Below are 27,541 nucleotides of genomic sequence, written 5' to 3' on the forward strand. Positions count from 1 at the left end.
ATCCTTTGTCAGGTCAACAAAAAAAGACGATCTCAGGTTTTTCACTGTAGAAATAAATTTTTTGGTTTTGGCTGTTGAAAAGAAAGTGAGCAGCTTTAGTGTTCTAAAAATAATCAGATTTCTAGCTAATCTAGTCTTTTTCTTATAACCGCATAATTATGTTTAATTAAAAAAAAACTTAAAGGGATGAAAGACATTTTAAATTGTAGAACTTTTACATCCCATTTAGATAAAAAGATAATGCTATGCAAAGAACAGTTTTGAATACTAATAAGTTATTAAATAATGGCTTAATTATTTCACACAAATCTTGTTTGACAAATATAACTGAATCTTGTCAATACCTTTTTCTCAGATGAAAGAAAAGATTATATGGACTTATGTACAAACATGTAAATTTTCAACAAATTATTTTCAGGAATGTATTTTTGGCTCCTTAGCAACACTGTCTTATTGATAATATTATAATATTGTTTGTTTGTTTTCAGTGCCATAAAACAGGATCTGTTATCTCTAAACACTATAAGGTTTATAACCGTCCTAACTGTTGTCAGTGCTGTTGCAAAATAACTGTGTGTCGCTTAGGAGAGAATAACAGAATGACATATTTCTGTCCTCACTGTCAAAAAGAAAATCCTCAACATGTTGACATTCGGTGAGTTATCTAATTTAAACGTATACTATTTGCCCTAATCACTAACTCAAAGGCTATTAATAAGAACATAATTCAAAGGTATTTGAACCTTTGGAAGGAAATAGTAAATAACATCATCAAAAAACCTGGATAAGCTAAAGATGATGTATGGTCCACTTCTGGATTCAGTAGAAAATCTCCAGCTCAGATGTTAACATCCAGCGTTTTGCTTTAATCCCGTTTGTAAAGTGATCACCAGGAGCTGTAGATATGTCAATAATTGGAAAAGTGCAACTATCTTCAAAAGTTTTTGCTTTATTTAGAAGTAATATTATAAAGCATAAGCAAGATGTCTTTACAAAATTCATGTCTTTTTGGTGAAACAGTCAACTGCTTACTAAACACATATGCGGTGATTCTCCCAGCTGCTGAGTACGTCTGTTCCAATTACGCCTTCCAGAACTAGGGAAATAACCACAGGATAGGTTCAGGGACTCCCTGAGATGGATCTTAGCTACAACTCCATTGATCACCTGACTTCCATAAGCCCCAGCTCTGACTAGTGGAGCACAGTGATGTTTTGAGTCTCTTGGAATTAGTATGTGTTTGGAGCCAGTGTCCAGTAGTTGCCAAGAGGTCTGATTACTTCCTTTTCCCCAGTGCACAGTTACCCTGATAAAAGGCCCTAGGTCCCCGGGACAAATATGAATAATATAAGGGAGTGTGTAAATTATAAGCCAAAATAACCAGTACAGACATGAAGCCCATTGAGTGCTATAAGAGTTCAGGGGTGTTAGAGTTTTATATATACACACACAGCTGGAAAGATCTAGGAACAGTATGATTTGAAGTTTACTTTAAAAAGATAGGTAGAATTTTATCTAAGTAAATGAGAAAACAAACATTATTTAATTGGAAAGACAGAGCATGGCCACAAACCCTAACCATTCATAAGCATGGCATGTTGGAAGGATGATGGGCACCAGCGAAACCACAGGAAGGCTCCAAGTTGTTGAGGCATAAAAGCTAGTTTTACAGGTAGAATGGGATCAAATAGTAGGAATCGTTAGTCATTCTGGGAATGGCTGATGTCTTGCCGAAATTAGTAGATTAAGGACTTTTCAGTGGGTGGGAAATGATGAGACTAAACCTCGGAGGTAAAGAAACTAGTGCAGTGTGACAGTGAGAGAAGGTCACCGGGCCTGAGGTCAAGACACTGGAAATGGAACTTAAGTTCTTTAACTTAAGGGACTTAAGTTAAAAATTGTAAAAAGTAGAGGCACCTGGGTAGCGCAGTCGTTAAGCGTCTGCCTTCGGCTCAGGGCGTGATCCTAGAGTTGCAGGATCGAGTCCCACATCGGGCTCCTTCACTGGGAGCCTGTTTCTTCCTCTCCCACTCCCCTGCTGTGTTCCCTCTCTCACTGGCTGTCTCTCTGTCACATAAATAAATTTAAAAAATCTAAAAAAAAAAAAAATTTAAAAAGTCAACAAGAATCGTGACAGATTTTATATGTAGAACAATGCAAAAAATCTCAGACTAATAGAAATGTTCATGATATGGGTCTGGGAAAGCTGGGATAGAGTAGAACAGATGAACTTTGTGAAGCAACAGTGGACTGAAGAGATGTGCTTTGGGCCACATCCCAGGTGGCTAGTAATGGCTTGATGGTGGTTAAGTGAAGTATTCAAAGAGATCAGTTCACAGGGAAAGTAGAGAGGAAGGAACCAAGGTCTGAGCTTCTGGGAATATCCAGAGTAGGAGGAAAAGTGTGAGCCAAGAAAGCACAGTGATGTGGTTGGGAATAGATGGCCAAGCAGGGCAGGGTGCCGGCTGTGGAATCTGGGGCGGGAGGCGCCATCTTGCCGCTGTGGAACCTGGGGCGGGAGGCGCCATTCTGAGGGATGGCCACTGCCTTTGACGACTCAGAAACGATCTTCCAGAAAGCAGCCTCCATAGACATGCAGGGCAAAATTCATTCATTTAACCTGTATTTGTGGCTTATTCGTGGAACTCTATATTCCAGTGGGAGGCGATCTTAAAAAGAAGCTCTGTGTCCCGGGATGTATAAGGTATCCGGCAGCAATACATAGCGCTCTGCAGACGCATCCCCCTCAGTGAGGGGGCACATAGTAGCGGGGACGTTCATTTTTGATAGTTTGGGTGGATAAAATCTCTGAGGAGACTTTTGAAAGGGTCTGATGGCTTGTGAAGGTGGAGGAGAAGGTGACTGGAGAAGCGTGAAGAAGTCTCTGGCTTGTTTTATGGGGAGAAAGAAGGCAGGCGTGGCTGTGAGCGGAGCAGAATGAATGCGGGCGGAGGGCTGCTCGGCTGTGACAAGAAGTTTTGGTTTTATTCTGAGTATGATGAGGTGCCTTTGGAGGTTTTGAATGGGAGAGAAGTAACTGATGTATAGATTGAAAGATCGCTCTGGGTAGCGTGGGGTGTATTGACTTTGAGTTAGCTGGGAAGCCGCTGGAAGGTTGTGAGCAGAGGGGTGACGTACACTGACCCGTGTTTTATGAGGATCGTGAGGCTGCCAAGTGGAAAAGTGACTGTAGTGTGACCAGAGTGAAGGGATGGTGTCTGGGTGCCCTCAACAGTAGTGCCCGTGATAAATGATGGCAACTTGTGGGGGATACAAAATGGCTGAATTTAGGGTTTTTTTGGAAGTCGAGGTAGGGCTGTTAAGGGCCGAAACTTACACAATTTAGGGGCCTTCTTTGTGAAAAAAAATTTATAAGTATGAATGCTGAGTTTGGTCCTACTATGAATATTTAGAAAAACAACAAATTATAATTTAGAAACACCACAAACATGAGACAAATAAGATACTCTTATTAGCCACAAGCCACAACTGTGTCATCACTTTCTTCCATGTTTTGGCCTCACACTTCTTGCCTTTGCTGGGGGATGCATGTGTCGAATGGCCTTGCAGCCTGGGTCATAAAGGCCCTTGAGCAAAGAATGGGGCAGACCTTTTCAGGTCCTTCTCCTGAAAGTAAAGACAGTCCAGCTGCTCCTGATGCCACCGGGACACCTGGTCCCTGGCACTGAGCAGATGCAAGATGTGCTAGCGATACATGGACCTTGCCTGGCAGAACCCCAGGACTGACGCCCCCAGCAGTGCTCTCAGCCTCCATCACGTGGCTGGAGTTACTGCTTGCATTCTCCATGCTCCCCGTTCTGGTCCACAGAGAACACACCGAGCTATGGAAGCTTCAGTAGCTTCAGAGTCAGTTTGCCTCTGGAGCAGAGCGGACAGGATTTGCTGGTGTACTGGATGTGGGATGTTCTGAGGGTAAGAAGTTTTTGGCCTCTTAGGTTTTTGGCCTGATAAGTGCAGTTACATGGTGATGCCATTTACTGAGATGAGGCAAACTAACAGAGTTGCAAGGTGAGGGGGTGTGGGGGGCGGGGTGATCGTTAATTTTATTTGCACTACTTTCCTGTGGTTGCCATGACAAATGACCACAATTGGTTGCTTAAAGCAGCAGAAAGTTACTCTCAAAGTTTTGGATGCCAGAAGCTCAACATCAGCTTCATGGGGCCAGAGGTGTAGGGCAGGGCTGTGCGCCCTCCAGAGGCTCTAGAGGAGAATTCATTGCCTTTTCCAGCCTCTGGTGGTGACTGGGGCACCTTTTCTTTGTGGTTTGCCTCACTCCAGTCTCTGCCTCTGTGGTCACATCGCCTTCTCTTGCAGGGGTATCCAATCTCCCTCTGCCTCTCTCTTACAAGGACACTGGGGTGTGGCCTAAGGGACCACCCAGATGATCCAGGGTATTCTCCCAACGTCAGGATTTTTAATTACATCTGCAAAGGTCCTCTTTCTTTGTAAAGTAACATTTACAGATTCCTGGTATTATGACCCATTATCTTTGGGAGACCATTACTTAGTCCACCACAGATGTATATTAACTTTGAGATTCCCGTTGCATCCAAGTGGGGATTGGAAAGAATTTCTTAGTAGGTGATTAAGAAGTGGAACACAGTAAAGGGAAGAAATGTTTCCAAAGCTTCTACAGGTAACAATAAACATATGTTTATGATTAGTCAAATCTGTAGGATAGAAGATAAGAATGGTGAGGGGCGCTTGGGTGGCTCAGTCCTTCAGCGTCTGCCGTCTGCCTTCGGCTCAGGGTGTGATCCCGGTGTTCTGGGATCGAGCCCTGCATCGGACTCCTCCACTGGGAGCCTGCTTCTTCCTCTCCCACTCCCCCTGCTTGTGTTCCCTCTCTCGCTGGCTCTCTCTCTCTCTCTGTCAAATAAATAAATAAAATCTTAAAAAAAAAAAAAAGATCAGAATGGTGAAAAATTGTAGCATTTAGAAAAATCTGAAGATTATTTAAATTGTTTAAATTGTTTATTTAATTGTGAATGAATGCATTTTGCTGCCTTTCACAGTAAGTTGATAGAAGGCCAGGAGTTAGGTCAAGTATACAAATTCTATGGCAGGTCTGGGGTTCCATAGGAATAAGAAATACTAAGTAGCATTAAAAATCAGTAAAGGTAAAAGAACCATAATGAGATGTGTCTCACTCTCAGATTTTCTTATGCTATTTGTTATTTCACCAGACAAGCCTGAATTTAAAAACTGGTGTAATTATAGGTAAGGAGCAAAATGTTACAGGAAACAGGGTACCTCTGCAAGTCAAAGAGCTCATGCTCTGAAATGTAAGGTCCCATAGCCTTTACCAAAAAGCTTTTCTCAGTATGAATGTTTGGAATCCTGAAAGGAATCCGTGAGGCTGCCATGTTGCTTACCCACGTGACTTGCTCTGCAGCCCTCTGTATTTAAGAGTAGGACTTTATCAGACCTTTTAAAGGCATTTTGCATAACAATAAATAGTTAAGAATTCCAGGTAGGAGGGGCGCCTGAGTGGCTCAGTCTAGGTATCTGCCTTTCAGCTCAGGTCCTGATCCCAGACTCCTGGGATCAGTCTGGAATTGGGCTCCCGCTCAGCGGGGAGTCTGCTTCTCCCTCTCCCTCTGCTGCTCCCCCTGCTTGTGCTCTGTCAATGTCAAATAAATAAATAAAATCTTTAAAACGGGGGGAGGAGGGATTCCGGGGGGAGGAGGGATTCCAGGTGGGAAATCATGATTTACTTTGCATCCAAAAATCAGGGTTGGTTTTATTGTTTTCTTATTTATCTATTAATTAGGCATTTAACAGGAAACAGTTTTACCTGAAGGAAAGTAATCCGAGACTGGATTATCTTTTTCTTCATTATAGATCAGCTAATCGATATAGTGCTTAGTAGACAGTGTTGAGAAATTCTAGAGAGACAGGCACATGAAGCAACTAAAACTTTTCTCGTTTTACTTTACATGTTCTAATTTCTGCCTAAGTCTTTTTCTCCCCCCATCCCACCCTTCCCCATCCCCTGAATTTGGTTGAATAAAGATATCTTAGTTTGGCTTTGGGAAGAGTACCACTTACTTAAAACATTATTTGAGAAATGCTTCCTAGCAGTCATGTCAACTATTTTTAGTGGGTTTAAAAACAACAACAACAACCCGAAACTGATTCTAAATAAAAACGTTTATTTGTTATTTCTGTCTTTAACAGCAATCAGCAGGGCGCAAGAGGAAACATTTTATTAGAGAGTTAGGGCCTATACACACTTGGGTATTAATGTTTATAAGAATTTCTAAAATACCCAGAATGTGTAAGAACAGACTAACAGTGTTAATGATTAACTTTAAAATTCTTTTGTAGCACGTTGCCCCCGAGAAATACTACAATCAGGAGGCCATCTAGCAGAGGGGAGCATGTGGGTCGGAAATGTGAAGAGCAGTGGACGTGTGTGCTCTGTTCACTAATAAATAGGCCGTCTTCGAAGACCTGCGATGCTTGCCTGACTTCAAGGCCTACTGGTAAGCCTGAATTCAGATTTTCAGTTCCTTCCACTTCAAAGAGGGCTAATTATACAAATGTATATATCTTGTTCCAACTTGATATTTCGTAACTAAGTAAAATACTTTCTTTCTGAAAGGTTTAAAGGAATTGCCAGCCTTTGCATGTAAACCATGCTAATATTCTGTTGAGTACTTTTTTTTTTCAACAGGGAGGGAAAACATGCTTGTGCTAAAAGAGTACGTGCCTTTGTATCTCAAAAACTGAGATGATCACATCTGTTCTCTACTATTTCTAATGAATTATTCAATAAAGCTTTGTTTTATGCAGATTTCAGCAACTTTGGGTTTGTTATTCAGTCCAAGTGCTTCGTAAACTGAAAGGGAGGATTTTTGTAAGAATATCGTTGCAGGTGGAATAGAAAAATGCTGAATTTTTTTCTCTTCTTTATCCTTCCTACCCCTTGTTATTAAAATCTTTACCCAGACAATTGTACTGATTTCATTGAAATCCTTCAAAATAACTCTTTGCAGCTCACAATTTCATGCGTTCAGAGAAAGTAAAACCTCAGAGAGAGCCCGTGATTAAGAACCCGCTCATTGATGTGGCTCCTATTGTGTTCTCAAAGCGTTCTTTCTTCCTTCAATTAGAGATGAGAAAGTTCATTCTTGACTTGTGGACCCCACATTGTGCTGGCTGTCACACTGCGTTTTGTTCTCTGGGCCAGAAAGGCGGGCCTCTCGTGCACAGCTTTGCTGGAAGGGATGGCGCCTCCTGTTTTGGGATCTTTTAGCAGAGAGCCTTCAGAAAACCACAGTCCTAGGTCTCCTCGTTCATTTCGACTGAAATGCCTCTTCGCATCTCATTAACTATTTTCTTGTTCTTTCTCTGAGTACGGAAGACTACAATTTAGAACATATTACAGTACCGATTCCAAAATCCTGGGATGCTTTGCTGAAACATTTTTAATTAATGTTAAGTCTTTGTAATTCATCTTTGCCTGATTTTACTAAGCCTTTCCCTTTACTGTGTCATTCACAGAAACATTCCTGGTAATCTCGAGACAGGTCTCTAGCTGCTGAGCTAAAACTTCATGGCATGCCAACCTCTTAATTACCACTGCTTTAATATGTTGCCTCATAGTAACAGACTTGATAGCTGAATGACCTTTAAATCGTCAGACATAGTAAGAAGCAAATATAAATCTTTGTTAAACCCACCTCGAGCCTCTCTGAGTTGTTGAAATTTTGCTCTTTATGTGATACTTCATTTCCTAGTGAGACGATGGCTAATCCTGAATTATCCGAAGTAACTCTGTGTTATTCATTCTATGTATTCACTATCATAGGTGAATAGGTTTGAGTCATATAAAAAGATGTTTCAAATAGTCCATATATTATAGGAATACTGCAGAATTAACTCTCTCTCCTCCCAGATTCAGTAATCAAGAATGAAGAACATTCTACTGCCTGTAACAACTTAGTGAAGTATCCTTGTAATAGCTTTGGAAAACCAAGCACAGAACTGAAGATCAACAGGAAAACGGCATTTGGAACTTCAACCCTTGTCTTGGCCGATTTCAGCAATAAACCCGGTGCTTTGGAAAGAAAAACAAGCCAAAACCAGACACTAGATGGAGAATTTCAAAACCCTCCTCTGACTAACGTTTGTTTTCGTGATCCACTGCACCCTTCCGAGGAGAGAGCAAACCATATAACTCAACCATCTAACAAAGTAAACGTATCACCTACGGTCTTCTCTCAGTCTGAATTATTTAGTCCAGCATATAAAAAATTGAAAACAGCCCACTCCTCATCACCAGACCTCAAAAGTGGTAACCCTCGAGTTTCTAACAGGTATGATACTTCTAACCTTGATTTTGAAGGTATTTGCATTAAGTTTTAAGAAGGCAGGGAAGTCATCCACTACTAAAGCTGTTGCATTGATTCTGGAAGGTAAATCAAACCCGGAAAGATGATTATGGTAATTTACTTCCCTTGCTTTCTCTAGCTTATAATGTTAGAGAAGGGAAGAGAATGAAAACAGAACCTTCTATATCTATTTGTAAAAAGTTATTTTATTCTGACTGTAACTGTCTACAGTTCAATACAGAATATTTGGAAAATATAAAGAAAAATGTTTAAATCCCCCATAATCCCACCTGATATCAGTCACCACTGTTAGCATTTTTTTTTTCATATCTCCTTCCAAAAAAAGATAGTTCTCCTAAAAGGGAGACTTACTTATGACAGTTCAGTTAAGTGTCTTCTAAAGAGAGGGGCCAGAGATACTTTTAGTGACATTTCTGCTAAAGAAAGTGGCTTTATCTCAGTAGCCGTGTGGGATGGTGTTTGTTTCAGCCAATAAGGCCCAAAGAACATGTGTGCTACTTTTGTATCTGAACTTGAAAAGTTGTCATTTTGATAAGTAAATACTAGCAGACCAGATATGTTTTGAGACTCTGAACTTCACATCTAGAAGTCCCCCCCACCCCCAACTGCTGTCACCAGAGACACAGCAATGTTAATAAACAATGTCACCCCTTCTCTTAGGATTCTTGGCAGCGTCTAAAACTACCTGTCCACACTACCTTGCTTAGACCCTTTATCTGGGCTTCCTTGCTCTCGCAGCCTGATACTAGGCTTCCTTCAGAGAGAGACGTTTTTCCACAATTTTTTTCCCAGCCGTTTTTTTTTCCCCCTTCAGAAAGCAAGTGCTGTCCATCCTGTATTTTCACAATGAAGTGAAGGTAGAGAGTCTTCTTCGAATGGGTCTTTTAGTGCCAGTGGGAGACAGCAGAAAAGAGTTGGTGTGTGTGGGATTTAAAGTGATCGTGGCGGGAGTGGGGGTTGTATTATTAGCTTCTCCCCAGATGGACTGTGTCTTTGCTGAGGGGAAGATTCTCCCCTCAGGCAACAAGAAGGGGGACCAGCTGGGGTACTGTTCCAGACCAGCCTGTGGGAACCGTTGGAGCTTATTTCATAATTCTGAGGCAGTATTTGGTCAATAGATCCTTTTGTCTCAAGTCTTCCAGCCCAACTCTAAATTTACTGTCAAGTTAGTCTTGATGATTTATCCTTGGCTAATTTCTTTAAAAAAAATCTTGTTCATAATCATTTATAATAACTGCTTTAACTTTTGTCCATAATACTCAGAAATGACAGACATGTGAATTAAGCTGTGGAGGCCAAGCATTTAACTAACTGGATCGGGACACTCCCTTTACACTTTAATCCTAATTAACGCCTAATGAACCCCAATCAAAGGTCATGAAGGAGCTCAGGTCTGGAGCATCTATCTGAGTTGGGAAGCTGTCCTATAAGAAAATTCTTCTGTTCTGTAGCTTCAGCGGAAAGAAGTAGATGCGAGCATGTGAGCATTTTAAAGTGTTGTGGCCTTCCTTGTACCCAGATGAAATATCTTGGCATATTTTTATTTCCTCAGTGCTTTGTAGAAAATCTCAGACAATTTAACTAATGAATTAGGGATTTAAAAAAACATTAATGTAACCTTAAATTTAAATGATTTCTTCATAAGCCATTAGTAATAGGGTCATGTGATTAATCACAGCACACAACATTACTTAGAAACGCTGCAGCCTGCATGTGTGTTGAATATAAGAACCCCAGGACTGAGACTCTAAAATCAATCAAGATCAACTAGCAGAATAAATGTCAAGTGATGAAATACATTCACCCAGCAGCCCTTCTGCACCCAGCTACTTTACAAGGAATAAATTGCAAATTACTGTCATTTATTTCATTTTTCTCCTTGTCTGGCAGCTACAGTGTTCATCTTGTGGACAAGATGCCGAGCAGAAGCTCACAACATAATACGATTAAAGCAGGTGGTCCACTCAGAGAATTTATAGCCAGTTTATTTTTTTCTTTAATAATTATATGGTAATTAATTCGCTTTTTGTTCTCTTAATTACTGATCTTATCACCACATGATACATACTATGTTGATGAGGCATATTTCCAGATTGGTCTTTGGATATACTTGAATTTTATCCAGCTACTGGATTATAAATTAGATGGTTGAACCGATTTTTAAGCAGTTCAGAATACTGCTAGAAACAGTTTTAATTCTTTGATCCAATTATTGCAAATACAGAGCAAAACACTAGGGTGCGTATTCAAAGAACACATGTTTCGGTTAAGGCTTTTCCTGAGCTGAGCAGAGGTTCACTTGGAGGAGGAAATAAAGCCGGCAGAATCACTGACATTTTCTCCTGTCTGCTAGTCGGGGTTGGCTGAGCTCCACCTCTCACACCGGGAGACACTGACCGCTTAGGCGCGCTCCCTGTCGCCTTTGCAGTTTTCAGCCCCCAAGGATTTTAGAACCACCTGGGACCATCTAGGATGAGTCACAGAACCTCTGTTTTAGTTCTTGAATTACCGCTGAGCTGCAAAATCTACATTTAACAACACTGATTAGTTCAAAACATTTTAGGCAGTGTTTTTATTATAAAGAATCACCCTATCTGTAAAATAAGTTAAACCATGATCAATTGATCATTGAAAACTATCCGTTTTTAAATTACAGACTTGTACATGGTCATGTGCTCGTTCTTGATGATAGTCTTTATCTGATCTCTGTTCAGTGTTATTTATTAACAAGTATTTATTGAGAAGCTATTATGCATCAAGCATTGCTCACTTCTAATGACGTTTACTTTACCATGACAGAGCCAAATCCAGCCCACCACCTGTTTTTATGAAGTTTTATTGGAGCACCTTCCATTCCCATTGGCTGATGTACTTTCTATGTCTGCTTTTTATGCTACACCACCAGAGTTGGGTAGTTACAACAGACACTGTTAAGACCCACAAGCTGAAAATATGTGCTATCTGAAAAGATTTGTCAACCCCTGATCTATTATATTAATAGGCCACTTATAATCCACTGTTAATATTCAAAATGATGATCCTAGTTATCAAAATAAGTTAAACTATTTTGTATGCTAAGTTTACCTAAGAAAATGCTCTGCTACATTTTAGAAAGTTTTTAAATAATGATGCAAACAAAGAGGAACCAAGATGTCCTCAATTAATCAGAACATTTAATTATCCTGGATAATGTTTTCTATCATAAAATTAAGATTAGCTGTGCATATTTAGAGTTGATGTGATCGCAGGTGGCACCTGTATCTTGGTTACATTAACTCAGTGCCTCACAAGTTAATGTGCATATGAATCACCTGGGAATCTTGTTACCATCCAGATTCTAATTCTGCAGGCGATCTGGAGCAGGGTGGGTAATTCGTGTTCTCTGAGGCTCTCCCAGGTAATGCTGATGCTTCTGGTCAGCGGACCACACTCTGAGTACTAGGGACAAGATAGCATGTGAATATTTTTGTCTTTCACTTATACCAAGGAGGAAATAGAATGAAAGACAGGAAATGAGGAACCCAAGGGGGACACTGGGGCCTTTTTTCCCCCACCTTAATCCTCCCTTCCACCTTGCCCCTCCCCAGGAAAGCTTTACTAGTAAGAGAATTTAAACCTGTCCTGGGTATTTGGAGCCCTGGAGATGTCTAGGTTGAAGCAAATGGGTTAGAAAATGTCCCACTAATTGTTATCTAAGGCAACCACTGTCAAAATAATGTAGAAAACTATGTTTACATGTGTGAATCTTTTTCTGTAAGAAAGCATCATTTCACTCCTTTCTATTAATTTTTTTACCTTTTTATCTTCCTAACAGTTTTTTTTTTCTTTATCCATTCTTTTTTTTTTTTTGATGCAGTGTTCTATGATTCTGTATTTGCATATAACACCCAGTGCTCATTGCAACATGTACCCTCCTTAATACCCATCACCAGGCTAAGCCATTCCCCCACACCCCTCCCCTCTGAAACCCTCAGATTGTTTCCCAGAGTCCATAGTCTCTCATGTTTCATCTCCCCCTCTGATTCCCCCCCTTCAGTTTTCCCTTCCTTCTCCTAAAGTCCTCTGTGCTATTCCTTGTGTTCCACATATGAGTGAAATCATATGATAATTACCTTTCTCTGCTTGACTTATTTCACTTAGCATAATTCCCTCCAGTTCCATCCATGTTGATGCAAATGGTGGGTATTCATCCTTTCTGATGGCTGAGTGATATTCCATCGTATATATGGACCACATCTTCTTTATCCATTCGTCTGTTGAAGGGCATCTCGGCTCCTTCCACAGGTTGGCTATTGTGGACATTGCTGCTATGAACACTGGGGTGCACATGCCCCTTCTTTTCACTACATCTGTATCTTTGGGGTAAATACCCAGTAGTGCAATTGCTGGGTCATAGGGTAGCTCTATTTTTAACTTTTTGAGGAACCTCCACACTGTTTTCCAAAGTGGCTATACCAACTTGCATTCCCACCAACAGTGTAAGAGGTTTCCCCTTTCTTCACATCATCACCAATGTTTGCTGTTTCCTGCCTTGTCAGTTTTTGCCATTCTAACTGGTGTAAGGTAGTATCTCAGTGTGATTTTGATTTGAATTTCCCTGATGGCTAATGATGTTGAACATTTTTTCATGTGTCTGTTAGCCATTTGTATGTCTTCTTTGGAGAAGTGTCTGTTCACGTCTTCTGCACAGTTTTTGACTTGATTATTCCAAACCTCATTCAAAAAAGTAGAAAAATCCCGAATATACAAGCTAACCTTACATCTAAAAGGAACTGGAGAAAGAACAGCAACTGAAACCTAAACCAAGCAGGAGAAGAGAGATAATAAAGATTAGAGCAGAGATCAATGAATTAGAAACCAGAAATATAGTGGAGCAGATCAATGAAACTAGAAGCTGGTTCTTTGAAAGAATTAATAAGATCAATAAACCACTGGCTAGACTTACTCAAAAGAGAAAGGACCCAAATTAATGAAATTATTAATGAAAGGGGAGAGATCACTACTAACACCAAGGAAATAGAAACAATTATTAGAAATTATTATCAGCAACAATATGCCAGTAAATTAAGCAACCTGGAAGAAAGGGATGCCTTCCTGGAAACCTATAAACTATCAAGACTGAAACAGGAGAAATTGACAATGTGAATAGACCAATAACCAGTAACGAAATTGAAGCAGTGATCAAAAACCTTCCAAGAAAAACAAGAGTCCAGGGCCTGATAGATTCCCTGGGGAATTCTACCAAGCATTCAAAGAAGAAATAATACCTATTCTCCTGAAGCTGTTTCAAAAAATAGAAACAGAAGGCAAACTTCCAAACTCGTTCTATGAGGCCAGCATTACCTTGATCCCAAAACCAGGCAAAGACCCCATCCAAAAGGAGAATTACAGACCAATATCCCTGATGAACATGGATGCCAAAATTCTCAACAAGATCCTAGCTAATAGGATCCAACAGTATATTAAAAGGATATCCATCATGATCAAGTGGGATTCATCCCTGGGATGCAACAGTGGCTCAACATTCGCAAATCAACCAATTTGACAGAACACATTAATAAAAGAAGAGGCAAGAATCACATGATCCTCTCAATTGATGCAGAAAAAGCATTTGACAAAATACAACATCCTTTCCTGATTAAAACTCTTCAGAGTGTAGGGATAGAGGGAACATTCCTCAATTTCATAAAAAACCATCTATGAAAAGCCCACAGCGAATATTATTCTCAATGGGGAAAACCTGAAAGCCTTTCCCTTAAGATCAGGAACACGACAAGGATGCCCACTCTTGCCATTATTGTTCAGCATAGTACTAGAAGTCCTTGCAACAGCAATCAGACAACAAAAAGGAATAAAAGGCATTCAGATTAGTAAAGAAGAAGTCAAACTCACTCTCTTCTCAGATGACATGATACTTTATGTGGAAAACCCAAAAGACTCCACCCCCGAATTACTAGAACTCATACAGCAATTCAGCAACATGGCAGGATACGAAATTAATACACAGAAATCAGTTGCTTTTCTATACATTAACAGTTTTTTTAAAAGCACATTTATGATCCCCTTGCTTTGGTTTTGACATTTCTTGACTTCTCTACAACCATCTACATATTCAGCGTCTCTCTAAGTTGAAGTTTTAATATCCCCTCCTCTCTTGGAAGGGGCATTGGTGAAATGGAGGGAGTGTGGAAAAGCAAGGCCTGGTGCCTTCTGGCTTTGCTCTTTTGGGATGGTATTACCTGTTACTCTAAAATACCGGCTACTGTCCCTCACCCCGAAGAAGGTAGCCACAAAACAGTTGCTGGCAAAATATTTAACTAAAGTGATTTCCGTAGTTATACCTGCTGTATGACCAGCTTCAGAAACTACCCTCAGAATATTTGAGTTAATTTAAAGCAATGTATTTAAGCATCTGTGTTCTGAGTGATTTTAAACCAAGTTCACCACAAATAAAAGACCTCATATGTCAGATATATTTCAATAAAACTGGAAAGAAAAAAATACCTCACACTCTGAGCATTTCAATTACATATGATACCTCGAGGCATCATAGGAACAAGTATATGAAGAATGGAGTTTAGGAAGCAAGAAAAAGGGGAAGTATTTATGATTTTTAAAGGATTTTTAAAAATTATTTAAGAGTGATATTTTATTCCATCCTAGAAATTATTTAATAATGATAACCAAAACAAATGAGAAAGGATGAATTTTTTACCATTAAAAAATTTTAAAATAAGGATATTAAGGGGAAGGACTTCTGTTTTTTATTAATGTGAGCTCTTTTTCTCTTCAACTGGTTATTAAAAAGACTAATTCTTATAAAGGCATTATTAAAAATACACAAAATATAAAAAAAACTTAATCATGAAGCTCCTTTTCCAAGGAAAAATTCTGCTTTTCCAGCTAACAGTAGAAGTCCGGCTTCTGACCTTTGTCCACTGTGTGCGGGAATAACCTGCAGATACTCTTGATCCTAATTGTGGGGGAGAATAAAGCTTCCCTTGTAGCTTTACAAAACACACATTTCTGCTCTGCCAGGTGGACTGTGCCTTGCTGAAGTATGATTTCCGCTATTGTAGTAGCCTTGATCAAAGAAAAGCATAGGAAATTGTCTTTAAAGTGGACAATAGAAAGGGTGATCTCTTTGGCCTTGTCAGAGCCATCGATGAGAGTTTGCTACCAATAAGAAAATAATTAGAGAAGACTGTCATTCTAGTTTCTTCAGGGGGCGGGGAGCAGTGGGCTTGAGAATATTTTAGAGGAAATAAAAGGGGCTACACTGTAATCCTGAGTAAGGGAAGAACTGGATACCACAAATGAAAAGTAAGTTAAGTGGATGTCCTAGGTGCACATTTCAGCTGTTTTTATTCTTTAGAAATTTTAATTCTGTGCTTTGGGTTCATAGGTAGGTTTGGAAGTGGATTAGGATTACCTGGGAAAACCAAGAATTAAAAAGATGTCGCAGTGTGTGTGATGACCTACAGTTGACCATGGTCCACTATTTGGTACCGCGTCTTGGTACAAACAATTCTAACGCGGCAGGATGATGGGGTGAGGTAGTGGGAATGATCCCTTTAGCGCTGTTACACTGTAGTAACTTTGTAACCTGTCATTTCAGTGAACTTGGAATTAATATGACAGATGGTACTTGCGCATTATATGCTGACAGTCCTCGCTGCAGTAAACACAACCGCCTATGTGTTCTCCGGGTTGTACGGAAGGATGGCGAAAACAAGGGCAGGCAGTTCTATGCTTGCCCTCTACCTAGAGAAGCACAGTGTGGATTTTTCCAAGTACGTGTAAGATTTTTCAAGCTTGCTCTAGTGTAATTGAATACTTCTGTTATTAAAATGTAATGAATATTGGGGCGCCTGGATGGCTCAGTCAGTTCAGCGTCTGACTTGATTTTGGCTCAGGTTATGATCTCAGGGTTGCAAGATCGAGCCCCACGTCAGGGCTTAAGATTCTCTTTCTCCCTCTGCGCCTGCTCCCTGCTTCCCCCACCCCCCAAAAAAAGAGCAATCAATAGCAATCTTTTTTCCAGTTTCATCTTTAAATTTTATTTTCTTTTTCACCTTTAAATTTTAAATAGCCATGTTGACACTTCAGTTGAAGGCCTGAATGTTGAAGAACTCAAAATTCAAAGAGCTTCATCAAAAAAAGAAAAAGTGATCAAATAATAGCTGTTAGATGATTCTAATGTGTCACATGTGTAACCACAAGTGTAGATGTGTTGCCCTTGGTTTATAAAGATAGAAGGGTATTGAGTGATTTACCCAGGTGGCCAATAATCCAAGATGTAAACGTGCTCTTCCTAACTTCTGCTACGAAACCCACCCTTGGTTTGTGCATTGGATAGAAGTACACAGGAAACATAGTTTACATGCCGCAGATTTACAGTAAACTTAGTGAATCTGATTACACAAGTTGGCCCAATAACAATGTAAATAAAGGGCGATTCCTTCCCCCTTTGCTGATCTGTGAGTGTGTCCCTGGAAACGAAGATGGGATAGGACCCTAGAATCTGGGGTCCTTCTCCTTCTTCAGTCTCACTTTCTGTGTTTCTCGGGGTGTGAGCCTCTCACTATGCTGAGTGTGACTCTAATGTGTAAAGATATGTATTTTTCCCAGTTGTTGTATCTGGTGCTTAACTGAAAAAAAGAAAATACTGATCTGTTTCAGTGCTGGAGCAAAAATTTTTTTGGTTGGGCTCAGTAAGAGAGAAAGTCTCTGTCTTCAGTGTGGTACCTTCCTAAGGAATTTTCCAGGTCTTAACCCCTGCACAAAATGTAACTCCATCCTACTGAACTGACACATTTCCTCCTCAAGGAGTTTTTGTGGATGTAATGGAAAACATATTAGGTAGCAAATTAATAATAATATCACAGCCTGCTCTAAAGCCCCCTTGAGGTCAAAATTTATAAGAATAATACAAGAAAATCTGCCTAAATTCATCCGTGTAATTCTGTATTGGATTCTTTCTTTTCCTAAGAGATGAAGGAACTTTAGTATCAAACTCGTAACAAATCTTTGATCTTAATCGTTCTAACTGAAACAGATTGATAGCAGAAACATTGGTGATTGCTTTACATCAAAATTCTGGTTGTTTTCACATATTTTCAATAAAGAAGAAAGAAAGAACTATAAGCATGCCTTTAGACAAAGAGAAACTCAGAATCATGGCAGTTTTCTGCATAATTCAAGCAAATTTGTAGGAGAGATGCTTTTTACAGCCCGTAAGCTTTTTTGAGGGCAAAACTAATGACTTGTGTCAATTTTACAATGTCAGATTAATAGTAGCAGGGAACGTGGGGTGCACCGATCACATGTACCCAGGCTCAGCCTGTACACATTTCTAACCTGCACCTAAACTTTACAATCCTTCTGTTTTCACCCTGTAGTGGGCAGATTTGTCCTTCCCATTCTGCAACCATGGCAAACGCTCCATCATGAGAACGGTGTTGAAGATTGGACCTAATAACGGAAAGAATTTTTTTGTGTGTCCTCTTGGGAAGGCAAAACAGTGCAATTTTTTCCAGTGGGCAGAAAATGGACCGGGAATAAAAATCATTCCAGGGTGCTAATGTTTTCTCCTTCTGTAGAATATCTGGCATTTAATTTCTTCAAACCGTATATAATGTTTAGTCTCCTTTTGTTTAATAGAAAGATTGTAGGATATCTGTGGCACATTTTATAGTTGTTGCACTATTTGAGAGCTACTCTTTTTTTTTTTTTAATGTGTGCCATCTTTCCACTCTATGGTATTTCTTTTACCTTGATTAAGACTCTAGGTGTTTCATCAGATGTACCATATATTCTATTTATCATGTATATATAATGCATTTAGTAATGACAATAAAGTATTTTTAATGTGCTGTTGCTCTCTTGCAGCTTCTTTGGGTAGGGGGAGAGGATTACGTAGTGCAGTGAAATAGCTAAGTCTTCTCTCTGTAATGAGTAATGTTCTTGGGCATCGCCACTCTTCAAGGCATATGATTAAAGTACTTCTTGTTTTCTTAAATGAAATTTAAGGAAATGAGATCTCCCTTATGGAAAAGAACATTTGCTTGTTTTTATTCTGTTCAACAGACATCAAGTTCCCTGTTAAATGCTAGAGATAAGCCAAACACTCGGATAACTTCAAATGCATTTTCCTAGAAACGTGTGGAGATTCAGAATATAAAAGTAACATTTAGGAACAGAAGTTGTCTATAGATCTTTACAAGAGAATTTGATTTCAATTTTTCTGATCTTGATTTTAATATCTGAAATTAATTTTTAAGAGCAAGTGCATTTAAAAAGCTTACTAATGTGCTATTGTTTTTTTATTTCTCATTTTATCTTCCCTCTGTTCTTGTGTAGCCCCAGACAAATTTTAGTGCAGGTACCTATATAACTACTTACCAAAAGAAAAGGAAAACCTCAGTGTTAATGTTATTTCTACATGTTTGTGGAAAATTCCACTCAGAGCTGGTTCAGTCTATTAAAAAGATTTTTAGAAAACTAAAGGACCGCAGAGAAGATGGTTTGATCCCCCCCCCCCAACCTTCCCAGTCTGTTGCTACATTGTCCGTGCAGAGCTCTCAGAATTATCAGCATATGAAATTCTCAGCAAGGCCAGAGCATATGCTGTGGTCTTATCTGCACTTGAACTCTATGTTGAAGAGACAGAACTGGGAACCAACCCAAGATCAGTGATCCCAACCCGAAGAGCAACAGGACGATGACTACAAGGCCGACCCGGAACTGGGCTGGACCGCGGGTGAACTTAGCTGACCCGGTGTGAAGTATACAGGACGTGCGTTCAGAGCAAAACTGCAGACTCCTTGTGCCACGGGAGAGAAAGGCCCATCTCTAAGGAGGCTTCCATAAATGAGCAAATTAATGCCAGGGAAGTAGAGGCAAATGAAATGCAATCAATTTCAGTATGATGCTTATAGACACTTACCTAATAAGAAATACACAGGATCTGTATGAAGAAGATTTCCCTGAGAAGCATCAAACAACCAGTTGGACAGGCAGAACAGGATCTTGTGTGGAAAGAATGGATGTTTGAAAAATGATGTTCGTTCAAACCTACTTCTGAGTTTTGACTACATTTTCCTTCAAAACCTCAAGGAGGTTTCTGCTTTCATGATGAGGCAAGCTCTCACTGAACCCAGCTGTAGTTTCCGGGCAACTGGATAACTAGGTTCTGCACACACTCAGCAATGATCCTGCGGAGAGAACCAAAGCTGGCAGATTCTGGAGAGGGGTAAGGTTTGGGAGGCAAGAGCAGCTGGAGGTAACTTCCTATATGTTGCAGTTTTTATCCTGAGGGCAGAGCAAAGTTAGTACCCAGCGGGCCGGCCAAAGTGTGGCAGAAGAGTCCTGAAGAGACCACTGGAAAGGGGGGAAATAGGGGAGATTCCAGAGGGGGAGCCCCAAGTTCTGTGCTGAAACTCTGCCCTTGTCCTCGCCTGACCCTTGAAACACCCCAGCCACGTGTGGGGGCAGACTGCGCACAGAGCAGCTAAGGACAAAAGAACCAAACCAAGATTTGATCCATTGCCTGAGAGAATTTGCAGTTTGAATCCAACCAAATTAATTGCTGGTGGAAACAAAAACATCAACACTCTCTAGAGGAATATCCCAAATCCAGACCCACCTCCATGTGATATTCAGGATTCCATCCAAATTATGTAACATAAGAGGAACCAGAATAATGTGACCCAGTTTCAGAGAAAAGACAAACAACAGAGACCGACTCCAAGATGACCGAGACATGGGAATTAGCAAACAAGGGTTTTAAAGCAGCTATTGGAACGATGCCCATTGAAGTCCATGCCATAGGAACACGGTGCCGGACGGAAATGCAAATCGTTAGGAAGCAATACAGAAAAGCTGAAAAGGCAAATACCTAAATAAATAAAAAATATTTCCTATTTTCTCTTAGTTTCTTTACAATACGTGGGACTGTTGAAAGCAAGATAATGTAACATTGCCTTGTGAGATGCATAACGCATGCGGGTATATTATGATGGCTATAGCATGAACGTGGAGAGGTTGAAGGAGCTGAAAAATTCCAGGTTTTCTACATCTTCTGCGAAGCGTTACCATTTTATCTCAGTTGTCGGAAGTTAGGTATGTAGATGTAATACCTACTACTTGTCAACCACTCTTTCTTCTGACATTTTGTCAGTCCCACACATTGCCCCCATCCTTCTGAGATCCCGAAGATACAAATGTTAGCTCCTCCGATGGCTGTGGTCCCTGAGCCTGCTGTCTCCACTAGCGAGACCACCCAGCAAGCTTGTCTATGTTGGTGATTGTGTTTCTCAGCCTGTACTTTCCAACCTGGTTCTTTTGTGTAACTTCTGTTTGCTGAGGATTTTCCATTTTTTAAATTGGTTTCAAGAGAACTTAGAATTGATTCTGTAAGCACTTGGAAAATCCTGGTCGGATAATGCAGACATCTGATCACCTCATTATTGCCACTGGTGGAGCGTCTTTTCTTCTTTCGATTATGGCTTTCCTGCTTTGGGGCATGACGGGTGATGTTTTGTTATATCCTGGATATTTGGTTATGGTGTTAGGAAAGTCTAGAGCCTATTTAAGTCTTCTCTTTTAGCACGTTGTTGTTCCAGTTTGATCGGATGTGTAGCTTCTGGTGTAAATTGGGGGCGTCAGGCCCAGGGACCATGTCGTCACAGAGCCCTTGCAACGTGGTTCTGGTTGGCTTCCTTCTGCTCCTGCCGAGGCTCCTGCTCGGTGCTTCCGGGCTGTCTCAGGCAAAGAGGTGACTCCCCTGGCCGCCCGGTGCTTCTAGGCCACCTTCTGCAGGGGGCGTGGGGGCAGAAGCCATCACGTCTCTGTCTCCTGATGCTTCCGGCTGGAGGGAAGCAGGTATGGCCCTTGTCCCACATCGACAACATGGACGCCCACAGCAGCGGGACCGGGACCGGGCTCAGCCTTGGGAGCCTGTTGTCCATCACTGTGCTGCTTTTCCACGACATGCTATGTGATCCGCTGCTCTTCAGCTCTTTGGGGTTTATCTGCCTGTTTCTTGGTATTTCAGACCCCTAGCGTATGAATATGAAGGATTTCAGTGATGGGGGCAGGCTGAGAATGAGTAGGAGGTAAAGTGAGGAAGACGCTGTGAAGAGCTGCTGTTTCCTGGGCCCTTCTTTTGTGACAGCGGCTGTCATTTCTCTGGAGCATTTCATTGAATCCTCTTGACCACCCTGGAAATAGGCTTTATTATTGTTGTTACTTCTCATTTTCCAGTTTAGGAAACCTGGTTCGTGTAGGTTAAGTAGGAGAGGCGTCAGTGTCACACAGGCTGTGGCTTGAATGAGGTTGTCATCGCACGAAAGCCCACCCTCTGAAGCAAGCTGTTCTCCTTTATGTTTTCAAGAAAAGTGCTGTTCTCAGAACTGCGGGTCTTTAATCTGCACAAATACCTAACATACGCAAATGAAAATAATCGTGGTGCCATGATAAGATTATGCTCATTTTTCCCCTAAAATTTATTGTGTTAAATGGCAATGTTGAAGTGTCCACAAATTTGTTTTAAATTCCCACTGCCTTCTATTGCTTTTATTTATTTAATTTCCATTCATTTTTTTTAATCCATTATTTTCATCTACTTTCTAAAGGCACCTATTGTTGCATATTCCAAGTCACCATTATTAGCAAGTTGGTGTACGGAAGGAAAGAATAAATATTCTAATGAGTTTCCCAAAAGATGTAACCTCTTTTTTTCTTTGCCTATCTTTACAGAATAGACACACATTACCGTGTGTCTCCTGTAATGTTACTTGTCCTATCTGCATTTCCTAACGTTCCCCTCTTTAAGGGATTTTATGTAACTCTTCTTTGTTCTTCACAGAATCTTGCCAAGCTTGTGCCTTGCACACAGTAGAAACTTGGTAAGCATCTGTTGAATTTAATAGATAAAAGTTTAATATAATGTCAGTCTACTGAACATTTTTAACCTTGTTACCACTACTCAAACATGAATGCACTTAAATGTCATTGAACAGAATGTTGCTGGTTTATTATAAAAGAAAGAAATTCCTCAGTGTCTAAAAGCTGTTAAATCTTTCTAGTAATTTAAACGAAAGTCTCTCCCTCTCTCTCTCTCTCTCTCTCTCTCTCTTTTTTTTTTTTTTTTTTTTTTTTTTTTGGCATTCTGCAGACATTTGCTTGCAAGTGGACAGGCCAAAACTAATCACATCAAAGTGTATGCATTCATTGAAAAGGAAAAAAAGAAAAAGAAAAAAAGAACGCTGCCTTACTGCTAAACTGTATTTAATAGCATAGAGATGAAAAAATGTACCTACAATGCCCACTGCCCATGAGTTTGAACCTCTTCATTTTATAGGAAACCAAACCAACTGGCTTAAATAACTTCTTAGTTTTGAATTCATTTAATCCCTATCAAGCACCTACTATGTGAAAAAATCAATGTTACGTAGGTTTAAAAAAGAGCTTGACAGTCTCTGAGGTGGAAAATCATAAGGGATACCAGCCCTATAAGCAAGGGGCAGAAAGAACAGTGAAAAAGAGCTCACTCACATCTGATTCATGAGCTGGAAGAGATTCTGGAAAAAGACGGCTATTGGAATACCACCTTGGTGAAGGTTTGCATATGTAGAAGGGCATTTCAGGCAGTGAGCACAGCATGCACAAAGATAGCTAAGAGCACCAGCACAGGGAATGTGTGGGGAATAGCAAATAGTCCTGTGTGGCTTCAAATAGTGTATTTTAAGGAAAGGTATGGACAGGAAGAAAAAGGTACATAGGACATGTACGGGAAGAAAAATCTTTGTAAAGGAAGACTTAATTCCATTTCCCTACTACAAATGGATTTTCCAAGATGGGCCAGTTCTTTGTTCTGAGGATGTAAAAATAAATAAGTCCCTGCATCCCCTGCAGGAACCCAGGGGCAGATAACAAGCCAGCGCACCCTGGGACCTGTGCTAGATCACCGATGCGAACAGAGGGCTTCTTGAACAAATGAGAAGAAGGAATCTATTCTGCCAGCATTGTGGGGAACTGTATGTGTCATCCTTAATTACGCAGATTCTGGAATAAGACAGTTCTTAAAACTGCTAGTTCAAAGACCTGCCCTATCGCTTACCTTGACCTTGACCATGTGACCCTGAACATGATATTTTGTTAAGCTTTGGCTACTGAAAGCTAAGTCCCAGTTAACTCATCAATGAAATCATAACAGTACACCTCGCAGCACTGTTTTGAGGGTAAAGTGCTGTATCCATTTAAAGGGCTAGCATAGCACTTGGCATTTAAAAAACTCCATTTCATTTCATTATCTTTATTATTGCTACTCTTAATACTACTGCCACAGCTATTGTGGGATGTCTCGGAGAGGAAAGTGCCGTGCCAATGGTCTCACAGGAGGATTTGAATTTCACCAGACAAAGGCTTTCGTGAGCTCCTGAGGAAGTACCTGTTGAGTCTGGTGAACAGAGAACCCAGAACTTTAAAAAAGGAAGGTATGAGGAAGGAGATGCTGGTGTGACTGTCATGTTTCCAGTGATACCTCAAAAATTTAGAAATAGAAAACATAAAAGAATCACTAAGAACCTTAATTTGTGAAGGAAATCCAAAGTCTCAGAGAAATCCAGGCGTATGTTACATTCTAGATGTAAATCCAATAAGGATTGTAAATCACTATCAATACAATTCTAGTCCAATTCTCCCCGTTTCTTGGAGGGCAGAAGAGACACCGCTTTGGGGGTGCGTGGGTGGCTTAGTTGGTTAAACGTCTACTTTCAGATTCAGATTCAGGTGGTGATATCAGGGTCCTAGGATCGAGCCCCATGTGGGGTTCCAGGCTCAGTGTGGAGTCTGCATCTTCCTCTCCCTCTACCCCTTCTCATTCTCTCTCTCTGTCTCTAACAAAAAAAAAATAAAATCCTCAAAAAAAAAAAAAAAAAAAAAAGAAGAAGAAGAGGAGGAGGAGGAGACACGGCTTTAAGTTCACCGAAGCCCTACGTGTACAGTGTTCCTGGGAAAGCAGGTTATAGGATCGTACCATGTCACCCGGCGCGATGGACCCAAACAATCCACAGGGTCCCGTTCATTGAAGTCTACCTTCAAAGCGGTCAATCCAGTGCTAACAAGGCCTGGGGCAGGCAGAGGATGGAAGGCCCCTGTTCTTGGAAGTTGCAGAAGGAAAGCTGAGAGTTCAGGGGTTGGAACACTTTCTACTTATTATTTGGATCCTGTTGGCTCCTCTAATCAAGAGTAGTGAGAGAGGAAAAAGGCAGTTTAAAGGAGATGAAGAAATGAAACGGTGATGATAGAAGAAAAAAATAGAGCTTGTGAACGGCAAGGAAAAGAGGAAGAGACGCCAAAAGCATCTGTACGGACACTTTGCATCCGTCGTTGGCAATCAGAAACACAAATATATGGAGAGTCGACAAAAGAACAACCTTCTAAATTTTTAAAACTACACACTAGCTTTTTGGACTAAACGCCATCATAAAACGCAAAACTGCAAAGCACATTAGCAGCGTCATTACAACAGTTCCTCGTCCACCTTGCGTGTTAATGCCTCGATGTCGCTCTGACCGACCGCTCGCAGAGGCATCTTGGTTCGCATGTTAATAAATATTTGTCTGCTTTTAATATGCATATATTTTTCTCATTACTGGGTTATTACATTCAGCTTGTTTGGCCGCATTTAAAAAGAATTTATTTTGCTATCAATGGCAGAAAACAATTTAGGAAGCTGAACGGAGCAGGAAGAATGTGAAATCTAAGTATCTGAGTTGGTTATTGACTCATTAGTTTAATAACGTGTGTTCTCCAAACTTGAATAATTTAAATGCATTAGAAATGATACAGCATTAAAAAGTGCATTCTTAAAATGGTAAACACTGGATCTAGGATCTGAGTTTGTAGTTATTACTTATTTAAAATAAACAAGCAAATTCCATTGAGATATGGTCTCATTTTCAGGAATGGTCTATTAGCAGGCAGCAGTGAGCACAACAATTAACCATATCAGCGCATTAAAGCCTAATGTCTAAACTCAACATAGCAGCAAACACACATCCTACCATGGCCTATTAAGTAATCAGAAATGATTGCAGATAATTAGCTCATGAACAGCTGCATAAACTCAAGTATTCCATTTTTTATCAGACATGGAGACTTCAAGGGGAAGGGAGGTTTATCAGCTCTGTCCTGAACTGGGTGGGAGTAACACCGTGAAACGAAATTAGGGATGGGATTCTAACATTTGAAGGCATCCAGCCGTTTTAAACTTTCTTTTGATCGTACTCCTTATGTTCACACGAATAAAGTTCCGTAAGTGAAAAATATAGAAACAAGGATATTACTGGTGACCAAAAGCCGCTTATGAAATAGGATAATAGGGAAATACATCAGTAAAATTCCTGTAATGAGTGTGTATCATTCATTTTTGTTTGTATTCTTCAATCAAATTTAATTTGCACATTCCCATTATCCCTTCTGAATGAGATTATATTCATATATATACCTCAATGATGATATTTTTACAGTAAATATATAGTTGCATTTGAATTAATAAATATACTTGGTAAGTATTTCTTTCTTAAATGAGTATCCTTTTTTTCTTTTTTTTTTTTAACTAAAGAAAATGTACTGAACAGAACATAACTGCTTTTAGAAATCTGAGGGACTGATAGGACAAAAAAAGAATTATGTTTTCATATAGGTCCAGAAAAACGGAACTAAGAGACATGAGATTATGGGTTTAATGGAAAGGAAAAAATGTCCAAAATTTGAGCTCTTAAAACTGAACTGGGTTGTGGTAAACTGAACTGTGTGAGATGTTTAGGTCCTTCCCAGAGGTCATTGAATAAATTCAGTGACTGACCTTCACCAAGAGCAGATGTGGTCAGAAAGGACCTCAGGTTCCATCAAAGGCTCCTTCCCATTGTAAAATCCTAGGAATTAAACCTCTAAAGGAAATGGTTTGGCAATCAATGAATCATTATTGATGGTGCTAAACTTTTGGGTGGCATTTCTAAATATTTGCATTGAAGATTTGTATCGTGTCAAATTACATTTAGCATGTTTAGTATTGTTTCTTGACAGAATTAGTTTTCATTTTATTTATAAGTCTACCAAGGATAAGATAGATACATAGATAGATAGAGGGTAATAAACAATTAAAAACCATGAGTTTCACTCACGGAGAATTAGTTCTATTGTACGTATTTTATATTTGTTTTCTCTGGTTATCCTCATTTTGGTAATATTTTAACAAATATTTAGGGGGCTGTTGTGCTTGACCAAGTTGTTTAAAGTCTTGGGGGGAAGTAAACATTCAAAGCAACAATTGCAATTAGATCTAATATGACAAGAGCTGTCATAAAGAAATAGAACAAAGAGAAACTAGGAAAACAAGCTCCTGTGGCACCCTGAGGGACACCAGGAAGACTTCCTGTAGGCGGAAATACTGGAGGTGAGTAGTTGGCCTGCTACAAACAGGTAGAGATTAGGAGGAGCCTATAGGCACAGAAGAGTTTATAGGAGGTGTTTGGCGTGGAGAGAGGCTATTTATTGTATTATACCTATGGAAGATAACTAAAGCCCAAATCAGCCAACTTGGGTTGTGGTAATTGTTTTCATATCATTCATTCATTGCAAATTGTTGGTTACTCTCACGCAAACTTCCCAGAGTCTGTCTACTATAAATACTAGCCATTTCCGGGAGCCATGCTAGGAAAACTAATAAAAATGTGGGCCGGCCACATCAGCGTTGCCCTAGAGCTTGGGAGACTTTCCAGGATCAGGGCCAGAGATGTTTTGCCGTAGGAAGCCCTCAGGGAACTCTTGTGCAAGCTCCAGTCTGAACCACTCTTCTGGAATGGAGTATTTACGTGGGTTTTAGAAAACGTTTTAATCCACTATATTAAAATCAGCATGCAATGCTCCTTTTTAAAACGTGCCGTAATAATGACTCATTTTGAAATGGAATGAAATGTGAGGTTGAGGAAAGAGCAACGGATGGTCAGGCGACCTGGTTTCTAATGTCGGTCCTACACTTCATAATAAAAATAATTGCTGCTAAATAATGTGCAACCCTGCCAAGAGACGGAATGTCTCTTAGACCTCAGAGTGTTCAGACATAAAACAAGGAGGTGGTGGTGGAAGAA

The 27,541-nt window shown here is 40.1% G+C and overlaps 1 protein-coding gene across 1 annotated transcript in view; it reads left to right on the forward strand.

Moving 5' to 3' along the window:
* Window positions 1–18,407, forward strand: part of NEIL3 (nei like DNA glycosylase 3) — a 36,617-nt gene extending 18,210 nt beyond the window's left edge. The window contains exons 6-10 of the mRNA XM_040643407.1: window positions 489–655; window positions 6,352–6,509; window positions 7,925–8,345; window positions 16,000–16,174; window positions 17,783–18,407. Coding sequence (XP_040499341.1) covers window positions 489–655; window positions 6,352–6,509; window positions 7,925–8,345; window positions 16,000–16,174; window positions 17,783–17,965 — 1,104 coding nt within the window. The 3' untranslated portion in view covers window positions 17,966–18,407. The remainder of the gene's footprint in view (window positions 1–488; window positions 656–6,351; window positions 6,510–7,924; window positions 8,346–15,999; window positions 16,175–17,782) is intronic.
* The last annotated feature ends 9,134 nt before the right edge of the window (window positions 18,408–27,541 follow it).

This window comes from Ursus maritimus, unplaced genomic scaffold (genome assembly GCF_017311325.1).
Source record: "Ursus maritimus isolate PB19 unplaced genomic scaffold, ASM1731132v1 scaffold_28, whole genome shotgun sequence".
NCBI classification, from domain to species: domain Eukaryota; kingdom Metazoa; phylum Chordata; class Mammalia; order Carnivora; family Ursidae; genus Ursus; species Ursus maritimus.